The sequence below is a fragment of the Neophocaena asiaeorientalis genome, unplaced genomic scaffold, assembly GCF_003031525.2.
Source record: "Neophocaena asiaeorientalis asiaeorientalis breed wild unplaced genomic scaffold, Neophocaena_asiaeorientalis_V1.1 scaffold15, whole genome shotgun sequence".
Taxonomy (NCBI): domain Eukaryota; kingdom Metazoa; phylum Chordata; class Mammalia; order Artiodactyla; family Phocoenidae; genus Neophocaena; species Neophocaena asiaeorientalis.
Genome location: NW_020185328.1, coordinates 417,356 through 429,920, shown reverse-complemented (window position 1 = coordinate 429,920; position 12,565 = coordinate 417,356). Strand labels below are relative to the sequence as shown.

Sequence of the window (12,565 nt, the reverse complement as noted above, 5' to 3'; positions counted from 1 at the left end):
TTTGTCACCTGCAAGCAAAAGAGCATAAATTGATACTTTCTGAAAATCTGAATAATAAAACCTAAACATAAGGGTAAGATTAATCATCTTTTGGATATTAATGCCACTTACTGACCATTTTCTATGTGCCAAACACTATGCCGCTAAGCACTACACGTAAAAACATCACATGTGAATCCTCGCACGAGCTTTATAAATAAATAGGTGACTGCTATTTTATAGACGAGAAGAAAAAAGTAGTTAAGTAACACGTCCATGGCCAAATGCCTAGATACTGATTCAAGTTTACTGACTCCACATACGTTCTGTTTACACTATCTGCACCCACCTAATAACTCAGCTACCAAATGTTTACAAAGTGTCTTATGTGAAAAGGATCTCCCAAGGTATTAAGGATACAAAGATGAATAAACAAATGATTATAATATACTCATTGAGTAAAAATGATCATTTATATACATTTAAGAGAAAAAGTTAATGTCTCTTTAGGATACTCAGTAATAGGGTTTCCTTATAGCAATGAAAAATTCTAATCCAACTGCCGAATAATTCCTTACAGTTCAGATATCAAGGTATCTTAAGTTTTGTGGCACTGTTATCAAAATCACTCAAACCAAATGCTCTCCTTTTTGAATGTGATCACCAAACTGATGAAAAATACCCTGCGAAACTTTCGCTGTAAGGAAAAAAGGCACTATCCCTTTGACAGTTTTATTTCTAACAGGGTGGTTTACCTAATAGTTTTACAACAATTTGGTTTGTGTGCACAGGTTAACCTAAGTGGAGACGAATTCGTGGTATCATGACCAAAGTTTGAATTCCTAGAACTACAAAGATGAGGAAAGGGCCTGAACCATAGTGACTCCTCTAAGGCAGTAACCCTGGTAAATGCATCTGATCCTCATACAATATAACACGCTTAAATTTCTCAAAGTGAGAAAGCTTCATAAACCACAGCTTTTCTGGAAAAAGAAAGAAAGAAAGAAAAAAATATATATATACACACACACATAAAATTGCTTTCTAAAATGTTAAAATGGAAAACAGTAAATCAAAATTGGAGATTGTGATCACTTATTCACTGTGATATCTGACAATGCAAACATGTTAAAATAAAAGATAAACATATTAAGACATAATTAAAACCATCTTTAGCCATAATATTAACTTGCCACATATAAAAAAATACAAAAGCCAATGGATCATTCATTTTTGCACACAATTACAATGTATTCACAAACACTGTGCACAGAATTTCAATATACAACAAGGTCACTCCATATTGATACCTTTAACATTCCTGTATGTTGCAGAAATTAACTTGAAAGCTATTACTGTTGTGTTAAAACATTTCTACTGTCACTAGAATTTACTAGCCTGTGGTGCTCCCTTAACTGCTTCTGATCTGCTGCTCTGCCCTGAAAGCAGGTGCATACTTAGAGTATAAATTTTCTAGAGGGAATGCTAAAAAAGAAAACAAACAAGACGACAACTCCCAAAGGCTCTGTATATGTAAGGTGAAGTGCGGAAAAGAAAACTGAAATAAGGAAATGATGAAAGAGTTCTAGCATTGAGTGATGTCACACCGCACATGAAAACTCATTAAACGTGCGTGCGCACACACACACATTCTCTCTCTCTTTCTGGAACTCTCTTAAAGTATTCTGTTTTTGTTAAGTATTTATTATTTGTGACTTACCTTAGCACTTTTAGACAAAATAATGAAAAAAAAACATGTAAAATTTAAGTATACAAATTGTTTTTCCAAAGTAAAACAATTTTTCCAAATTGTTTTTAAATACACAAACATCAAAATACTCAATTTTAGTAATATTAGAAGTTTCAGAAGCAAATAAACGTTTTATATTAGTTGTTTACTTGTTTTTTAAAACCTGTCCAACAGCTTCCACTGAAACAAAATGACCTTTTAAAATATAAATCATAAAGGTTATAAAAGGGCATATATTTTAGAGTACTTAAAATATGAAAAAAATTAAAAGTTGGAATGTTTTAAGTCATCTAATAATCCAATACCAAAGAAGCATTCACTTTTCTTTCTTTCTTTTTTGGCTAGACTTCTATGGACAGAAGTGGAGAAACAGAAAACGTATTTCTTACAGATACTGGTGCAGAGGTCTTCTTTCATAAATCAGTGGGGTAACAAACTGTCATGCTCTTATCCCATTATAAAAACAGTTCATCAATTCAAAAGCATGAATTCAGCTATAAATTAGTAAATTTACTAATAACTCACCTTTTTCATTTTCTTTGTATCTACAGATGCCAACTGGAATCTCTGCTTGAAACATGGAGCCCACCATAATCTCCTATTTTAAAAATAACATAAAACATTAATAAGATCTAGTAACACAGATTCTGTATCCATTTTCTAGATTTACCGTCTTGGGTTAACTGTTCCTGGTTTGTCATAAAACACAGTTACAACCAATTAACTACCTCAGGGGAGTATTGTGAGGATGCATGAATTAATAATAGGTAAGACCCTGGATATGACTGGATGAAAATATTAGTAATAATAATGGGGTGAAATGGATACAAACTTTACTTCAAAATATGGAGGAAAAGAAATAAAAATGAATTCTTATAATTCAATTATAAGATAACTCTGAAAAGCAGAAAGTCAAGTTAAAGTATTTTCAGAGCATCCCACTCTAAGCTATGGTCTCTGGATCAGCAGCATCACCAAATGCAAATACTCAGGTCTTACACCAGACCTACTGAACCAGACACTACGAGGATGGGATTCGGAAATTATAAGTGTTTTAACAAGCTGTCCAGGTGATTCTGACACACACTGAAGTCTGAGAACCAGAGCTTTAAGGTAAGGGAAATAACGAAAGCGTTTGTATAAAGCTCAGTAGAGGCCAAACGAATGAAACTCCAAACCAACTGGACAGGTAATTAGTGCCTAACTTTCATTAAAACAATACAAGATGAAATCGTACCTTCTCCCAAATGTAATTATATCTTATTTTAGGAAATCTGGTAAACTATATAGTCAAAACACAGATTAGGGGAAACTGGCTGTTCAGAAAGACAATGAGAAATCACCACTGATGAGATTTTACAAGACATAGGGACCAAGATTAATTACATGGGCCCTCTTTTGTCTGTGGCTAAATGTTAATAATACAGTTACTACATTTTCAGAATGAAGACTTATGCAGGAAAGGTACAAAATCATGGTCTAGTAAGTTTAAATAACTCTTGGGATTTGAAAAGTTTCTCTCTCCTGTTATTGTTTCCCACTTTTGTTAGAATTTCATTTTATCTAGTATAACTTCAAAGACATGTTCTATGTAATAAATTTATTGCTGCACCTGTACAGGAAAACCAGTTAGTTTTCTAAAAATACCACATTCACATTTTCTCTACTCATATATAGGAATTTTCTTTATGTCTTTCACCATAAAAAAGATCACTCTATTGTCACTTCTTGTGGCTCTTTTAACTTTACTCACCTATGCCTATCAGAGAATAACTAGTCAAGTTATTAATCCTGGCTAGGGCGCTTCTAAATTATAGATGTCTGGATCCATTCCAGACCAATTAAACTAGAATCTCTGGATGAAAGCCATGGTAATCAGTATTTAAAAGTTCTTTAAGTGATTCTAACATGAAGCCAGGGTTGATAACTTCTCGACTGGTATAAAGATAAGACACTTCCTTTTTCCTATCGAGTTCAGATAACTTCTTTTCACCTAATTTGTTCTGCAGGGAAGGGAAGGAAAACAGCGTTTAGGTGCATTATGTACCAGGTATCTTATGCAAAGTTTTCATTAAATCCTCACCAACTTCGACAAGGCTGAATTTGTCATTCCCATATTGTATTTGAGGAGATGAAACTCAACAAAATTAATTTCCTCGGAAACACACTACTAGTAAATTCTGAGCTATAATTTGAACTCAGGTTTGATTTCAAAGCTGTTTCCTCTACCCTAGTTTCTATAAAAATTCAATTTCATCTTACAAACCTTAGAAGATGAATCTCTGAATCCTGACACTTTTTTACAAATCTCACTAAAATAAGACAATCTGGATTTACTGTGGTCTACGTTATTACATGTTTTTCCTGAGTAAGGGACTAATACTCCCTAGCAGTAAAGGCTTCATCTCCCCCATGTTCTCCCTCCTGAGTTTTTATTGCTTCATTAAAAAAAAAAAAAAATTCAAGGCTTAATCAAATACTCTCTTGGGAAACTCCAGATACAAAATCAATTTATACTGGAGAAAAGATAAACTTGAACGTGTGGTAGAAAATAACAGTTTAAGATGACTCCCAAGGTTTCTAGCTTTTTTTCACCTTAATTTCTACATGATGTAGGAATCAGAAAAAAATGGATTGAAGAACACTTGCTCAAATAGGTCACACAAATAGTAACTTCTGTGATCCTTTTTTCTGTCTTCAGTCCCATCATTCATTCATTACTCACTCAAGTTAATTAACACATCCGGCACTGGGATAATCTTTCCTTACCACTCCAACCCACACTAATGTCTCTCTCTTCTAAACGTCTCTTTGGAAACCCATAAATAGATCAATTCTGGCTGAAGCCCAGAATCCTTGGGTAGCACAGTCCAAGTTCATTTGAATACTTCATTCTTCCCAACTGAAACTCTAAATACAGAGATTTTCCCTTATTTTAATCCACAAGGAGGTTAGCTCTTTTTAAGTTTGCCCCAGGCATCCCAAACTAGACAACTTTAAACAAACTAAACAAACAAAACACCAGGAAGCCTCAAAAGTATTAACTAATTAAGTAAACAATCATGACTCAAAAAGTGCAGAAAGGCCACTCAATTTGATATTTTGGGCTATTCTGCTTCCAAATAAATGACGGCTTATGCCCTAAATTAAAAATCAGACCTATGAAAAAGAACACTAAAAAACCTCAATGGAGATTTTAAGAGAAATATCAGGTTACCTATCTCAACAAGAATGACATCATCTCTTCTATAGAAATGATTTGACCTGATCAATTCTATATAACATTTTGATAAATCTTCCTGATAAGTCAACTGCTTTGCAACAGCTTAAAATTCTTCAATTTAACCATGTGATTAACTACACAATGTTATACAATTTTATATTTAAAGACTACGTCAATATATTATCTTTAGACTCATTTTAGAAATTAATTATGGATAGTTATACCGAAGCCCAAATCTGTCTCTTCACACAATATACTCGAGTTGTAAATATTGACATTAATATGGGATGGAAAAACTTGTAATCTAACTTATTAAACAAAATTTACTTAACAAATACCAAAGCCTCCACAACTCCTTTCTCAAGTATATTAAAAAAAAAAAAAAAAATCACATGTGATACTTTTTATAGTGTAGCTAACAAAAGTGTAATTTGTAGTGGTTCAGAAATTTGGAATTCTAATCTTGCTCTGAGTACTGGCTTGCTCAACAAAGTCCAATTTTTTCTATACCATTATTTTATTTATAAAAAGGTAAATTATTTTTCTTACCTGGATGTATTAAGGGAAAGTCTAAACATTCATATGTCACAAAAAGACTTACTTCAATTTTATCAATATTTATACTTAGTAAAAGAATAATTACACTTGGCTTTTTAAGTAGTTATTTATCTAAGTTTTGGGAAAATATGGCTCTAACTACCTTTTTCCAGTCTTCTGATGGTATATAATCTTCATCTTCTTCAGATTCTTCTTCTATTTCACTATCTAGAATAAGTAAGACAATAGTACTATAAAATGATTGCTTATCCTATCCATTCTTATATCTACCATCAAATATTTAAATATGCCAAAAGGTATTTGCAGAGGTAGGTCAAGATATTTTTAATCAAATAATACCCTGTCAGTTAAAACAAAAAAAACAAAACTCATAAACCTTCTAGGACAATCTTCTTAGACAATTGTATTTTCATAAAATGATTTCCTACAAAAAATTTTAAGAAAAAAATCTGATTCAGAGTCAAGATAATCTGTTTCTAAGCCTAATTCTCCTTCCAACAGCTTGGTGACAGAATAAATTATATGATCTCAGTTTCTTCCCTTATAAAATAAGAATTGGGGCAAAACAGTGGTTTCTGAACAGTGCTCCTTAAAGCACTGACAACTCTGTAGCACCACTTTGGGGGGAGCGCATGAAGAGAGGGTATGTATGTCTTCCCAACTCCTGTTTTATTCAGAGCAGGCAAGCTGCTATTTGTTTACATTTTGGACTAAGAATGTATTTACATAAAGGGGTGGGAAATCTGAAAACCATGAGACTGTCAGCATCTTCTCAACTCTAAAATGGCACACAAAATTCAAAAGGGTAACACTGCATACAGAAATTAATTCTTCCTATGGAAAAGCTAAGATAGGCAGTATATTTGTAGCTTCAATGCATACACCATAACTAAAATACCAGATGTGAATTATGAAATATTATTTCAAGAGGCAGTCACTTAGTATCCCACTTTTGAGCAAACTTTGGCAATGGATCTGCTCCTGGTTTAACTAAGGGAAAAATACCACATTTCCCCCAAACAACTATCTCAGTAACTAATCTCTCTGTGCATTGATATACTTTTCAGTTGGACCATATCTGTGATCAAAGTTCACAATAAAATTATTATTAGCAGCCCTACATTCACTTCTAAACAAACTGTGTAACAGAAGTCACTCATACAAAGAAGTAGCCATGTTTAATCAGTTATTACTTTACCACATTTCATGAGAGGTTATTGTTCTTCAACTATTTTCCTTTTTCAAGTATAGAAATTTAGACCACATATTTAAACTAATAACACTAATGTTTAACTTTTTCTTATCTTACTTCCAGAGTAAGGATTCCTGCTTAGAATGAAATATTATGGAGCAGATGAAACATGCAATTATTCAAGATACATATATTAAATGTTGTCTTGACTACTGGTCATCTCTGACTAGATCATAACTGTAGAAACATTAGGAGAGTTCTTTGTATAACATATTCCTACCTCAAGAGTCAATCACTTTTTGGACTTGGGAGCCATTGATTAGAGAAAGCAATGCTTATGAATATATCAAGGCTGAGGAGGCAAAGAAAGCAGAAAATGGAAAACTGAGGAAAAGACTAGGAGAAATCAAAAAGATGACCATGAAACAAACTAAAGAACAGTCAAGAGGGAAAAAAAGGAACACACTCAGAATCGGGCATCATAGTGACACAGTAATTACTGTAGTATATTCATGGACAAGAGGGCCCCAGTACTGCTAAACTAATAATCTAGAACAAAATCCCATTACTGATGAGCAAGATTTCAAAATCAATGAATTCAAACAGAGTAGTGAAAAAAAACACTAAAATTTTAGGCATATATTAAGCAGTAAAAATCATATCCAAAAAATAGTAACTAATAACACTTACTTGTATCAAAATATTTACATCGACGTGGACGGATTATTTCCTGGGCATCTTGAGAAGCAACAGATTGTGATGGATCATCATTGGAAGACTGAGTTTCATCCTCTTGACCTGAGGAATCTTTTATATTCTCTTCCTGTGGAATAATAAATTAAATCTCTAAGATAAAAAGAAGATTGTTGCAGATGAAAGGTCATAGTACTCCATATACAACTGGAAGGCTAAAATAAATATACTAAATGGTGTCTTGGGTTGGATCCTGGAACAGGAAGAAGAACATCAGTGGAAAATCTCGTGAAATCTGAATTGTCTGTAGTTTAATTAATAGTATGGTACCACTGTTGATTTCTTAGTTTTAATAAATAGACCATGGTTACACAGATGCTAACATTAGGGGTAGTTGAGTGAAGAATATGCAGAAAGTCTGTACTATCTTTGAGCCTCTTCTGTAAATCTAAAATTATTTCAAAACAAAATAAAAGTGAATACAGAACTACCAATTAGCCTTTATTACTTAAAAAAAATAGCATTTTTTAAAAAGTTCATACAAATTTATTTAGACTAGGCATTGATAAGAAATCTGGAATGACACAGAGAAAACTATTACTTCTCTGTATTAGATTATAGGGGACTTCCAATTTGTATTATGTATATCTATATATTAACTTTTTAACATTTAAATGTATTACTTCTAAAGTCAGTAAAAACAGATGACAAAAATAAGCAGTCAAAATGAATGTATTAATAAACTTTAACTTCAAGAGGAATAAAAATATATGTGTATAACCTTACTTTATTTTCCCCACTACAGCCACTGTTATCATCATTATCAGCATCTTCATCATCTTCACCTTCTTCCTCCTCCTCCTCCTCCTCATCTTCCTCAGGTAGTCGAATAGTACTATCATAACCATAAAGGCTGAGAAGTTCATGAATTGGCATGTCGCCTTCCTAAATAGAACAAAATAAAAAGTTAATTTCTGAATAGGTGATATTTCATATTCCTATAATTCACGAATCTGTTGAGTATACTCTTAGAACTGTTATGAATTCTCAAATCATATAAGGTAAAACTGAATATAATTCTGAAACCTAAGAAAATCCTAGGCTTTTACTATTCTTTTCTGCATCAATTCAGTGAATGTACACCAATGTTCAGTTAACACTACGTATGGATGCTCACACTTAGTAAGCGTACCATACATAATTTGGGAGTGGGGAAATAGAATAATCAGAAAACAGACTGTAAACTAAGTTAACAAACCCAGAAAGGGGGATGAAATTCATAGCCCAGCCCAAATAAATTAAAACAGCAATGACATACATGAATGATACTGGATTACATTAGCTATATATTCTTTTCTAGGTTTATGTATAATTGCATATAAAATCCTTTCATGGAATCCTTACTATCCGTCTTACAAAACTGTTGTATTATCTCCATTTCATAGATGAGGAAATTGAGGCTGGCAGATTAAGCAATTTCTCCAAAAACCACACAAGTTACAAGTAGTGAAGCCAGATTTCAAGTCTAATTACAAAAGCCCATACTCTTATCATATATATACCAGGCTGCCTCAGCCAGGGACCTGGACCTTCTCCAATCATCACAAAAAACATACCCTCCTCAAGGTGAAATGAAGAAATATCCATATGTAATGAAATGAAATCAGCTTTCTGCAGAAGGTACTCACTCTAATCAATAATCAAGCATTATAAAGTATCAGGGAAACATGACAGAATTGATTATAAAAAGGAAATTTTACACAGACGCACACATACACACTCTGAAGAAAAATTTAACTGAGTCAGTCAGTTTAGAACCTAGAACAAGGATAATCATGAAACAAGACTTTTGTATTTCTCCAGCAGTCTTGCAGCCTCATTCATGGATAGAAATAAGTCTAGCCCGTGTGTTAAATACACTGTTATAGTGGGCATGAATACGTGAGACTGGACGATATAACCTGGTGACACTAAATACTTAGATCATACAGTTAACCCCCATCACTCAGAATTCGTGTGTAAAAAGCAACTAATGATTATAATTTGAAAAAATTTTCTTATAGAAAGAAATAGGAAGAAAATACTGTTTAACACTTCTATTTCATACTGTAAATGGATATTCTAGTTATAAATCAGCCTGTGAATCAGTTTCTGAAACAGAAATCAATGACAAGCTGTCATACTTAATTGACATCTCATATTGTGATTCTCAAGGTGCAATAACACAGACAGTGCTTGAAGTGTTCAAGGATCTAGTCTCTGCAGATATCTGGTCCAGTACCAAGCATCTGGTACAGGAGACAGAAATTAGGGAATTAGGAGCCAGGATTTAAGAAAACAGAACTTCAGAATCAAGAAAGAAGTAAAATGAGAAAAAGATATAGAAAAGGTGGGTTATATAAACAATCATAACATATAGCTTCCATAAAGTGTCTTCTATATGCCAGGCATTTGTGATAAGTGCTCTAATTCCACTATCTTATTCTCTTTTCTTAACAAAAGCAGAGTGAGAATATTATACTATCTTATTTCATCTTTAAAAGTACCAGATGACAGTGCTACCTTTATATATGTAAATAAGAAAACCAAGCAGAGAGAAACATCATGCACTGACAGAGACTTTACTATAATACCTAGACCTCCTAAGCCCAGCTCATACTTTCCATAAACTTTTGCACAACGAATGAGAAGCAGGTTTAACAATGAAGTCACTTCTATGACCAAGCCACTGAAGTCACTATTATGAATAAGGGCCAAACCAGGAAAAACACTTTAGTGTAGGTTTGCAACTAACATTTACATGGACCTTGAGAATTCATAAACAGCCTGTTTCATAATATTTATTTCATCTTTAAGACTACCTTAATATGCTACTACTACCTCTAATTTTTACAACTGAGTTAACTGATACTTTGAGAGATCACAAAAAAGAGGTATGATTACCAATCAAATAAATGTCTTCAAGTTCTCTACCTTTGGTCTGTCTTATTCAAGGGCAAGAGAATCACCTTGAGACCTTATTTAAACAGACTGCTGAACCCCACCCCAAAGTTTCTGATCTAGTAAGGCTGAAGTGGGGCCTGAGTATCTGCATTTTTTAAAGTACCAGGTGATATTGATGCTGCTGGTATGAGACCACCTGGAGAACCACTTAGCTCACAGTTCTAGGATAAGATAACTGCAAATCAGCCTTTCCAGTGGGAGGTAATAAAGTGCGATCATTATCTTTAATAAAGCTTATCATTAACAGCTGATAGCTAAGTTACATGTCAAAAGGGTAAGTGATACACCAACTGCATGAAAAGATTTTTTTAACCATTTTCAGGTAAGTGGAATATCTGACTTCCATGGTGAGGTCAAGATTTTTCCCTCTTGGATACACATCTGAGAAGTGTGACTTGCTTTATAAAAATTCATTTCTCAAAGAAAAATTTAGCAACACCTCCAATATTGACTAAGCAGAGAACAGAGTAGAGTCAGAAGCGGCTGATCATAGTGCATTTGGAAGAGAAGTGCTTGAATCTGAAAAACAGTAACAGAACTGGAAGAGAGAAAAGTCAGAGGAAATGACAACTGTGCAAGCGTAGAAACAAACAATGAATAAGCAGGTTATCCTGATTAGAATAGAGGGTATCTGTTGTAACCAAAAAAGTTAGGGCTGGTATTTTTACCTACTTTCTCTAGTTGTACTTAGTTTCTAAAGGGATCTGTTATACTCTACTTTTGATTCATTTGAGAGTAGCTGTTGAACAGTGATTGACCTTTTGATTCATTTGAGAGTAGCTGCTGAACAGTGACTGACCCTATGGAACATCTTAGGGAAAATTATGCACACAACAAAATATTCAAGATGGACTTAGGCAGGGAGAAATTTAGTTTGCTAAGTTGGAATCCACTGTTATTCATATGAGTAATCAGAGCCTAAACCAAATTAGTGGTTGTGGTACAGAAAAAACTCAAGAGACCCTGCAGAAGGAATCAACAGATTTAACCATGGGTTAAGAGTGATCAAGAGGTCCTTGTGACACTGAATCTCTGGCTCCAGACATTCCTTGGACCCAGATACATATTCGTATGATACCAAAAAAAAAATAAAAACAATAAAGTTCTAAAGAAGTTATAACAAACTTCTAAAAAGTTTATTTTCAGTCAAAGTTGGTTTTAGGTGGGTTGTATCATGTGTAAACAAAATATCCTTGCCTATTCCATCTAGAAAATTCTTAATATTGAAAACAAAGACTATATAGTGGTATTATGCTTTTCTTTGGAATTGACTTTTAATTTCTGTTACCCAATATCAAGTTAGTAAGCAACAATCATGACCCACATAGTATGAAAAATATCTTACTTGATCTAAGGTATGAAGTGATGCCCTTACAGAAAACACTGGGCTACAACTACAATAAAACCTCAAATTAACTTTGCTGAGGAATCCCCAGTTTTAAATTCAAGTATCGTATCTTGTCTGCTACCCAATCCTTTCTTTCTACTTCTACACGCATCTTTTTCCAGAAGTGTTCTTTCCTCCATTCCAAGTATGTATTTTGATTGAAAGCTTACCTCATGGACCTCATAGTATCTAACCCAATTAGAATCACTGTACTCCCTGGCCATGCATTTGGAATGGGCACATGACCCAAGGTGGACCATAATTTGTTTCCAGAATTTTACCAATAGCAGCTAAAGAATATAGGCTATATCTCAAGCAATAAATCTAGGAGCCTGAAAACTGACAAGATGTGAAGAAAATTAGTCTGAAAAAGGACACCACCATGTAAAAAAGCAGAAACAGAAAAATATGTTCTGGTGGCACTTGAGTCCATGAGGTCTAGATATCCCTCTGCCCTTAATGAAATTAACACGAGCCTTACAACTAAATCTTCATTTTGCCTAAGCTAGTTCAAGATGGATTCCTGTTATTTGTCCCCAAATATTTGATATAAAAAGTAATGCTGGGCTTCCCTGGCAGCGCAGTGGTTAAGAACCCGCCTGCCAATGCAGGCAACATGGGTTCGAGCCCTGGTCCGGGAAGACCCCACATGCCGCAGAGCAACTAAGCCCGTGCGCCACAACTACTGAGCCTGCGCTCTAGAGCCCGCGCTGAGCCCGTGTGCTACAACTACTGAAGTCCATGCGCCTAGAGCGCGTGCTCTACAAGAAGAGAAGCCAC

General features: G+C 34.1%; 1 protein-coding gene across 10 annotated transcripts in view; it reads right to left on the bottom strand.

Annotated features, from left to right (window-relative positions):
* Nucleotides 1-12,565, bottom strand: part of MIER1 (MIER1 transcriptional regulator) — a 55,843-nt gene that overhangs the window by 20,436 nt on the left and 22,842 nt on the right. For all 10 annotated transcript variants that reach the window (XM_024734638.1, XM_024734637.1, XM_024734628.1 and 7 more), the window contains 4 exons: nucleotides 8,182-8,340; nucleotides 7,393-7,525; nucleotides 5,653-5,717; nucleotides 2,255-2,327 (listed from right to left, as the gene is read on the bottom strand). In XM_024734638.1, the coding sequence (XP_024590406.1) occupies nucleotides 2,255-2,327; nucleotides 5,653-5,717; nucleotides 7,393-7,525; nucleotides 8,182-8,340 (430 nt within the window). The remainder of the gene's footprint in view (nucleotides 1-2,254; nucleotides 2,328-5,652; nucleotides 5,718-7,392; nucleotides 7,526-8,181; nucleotides 8,341-12,565) is intronic.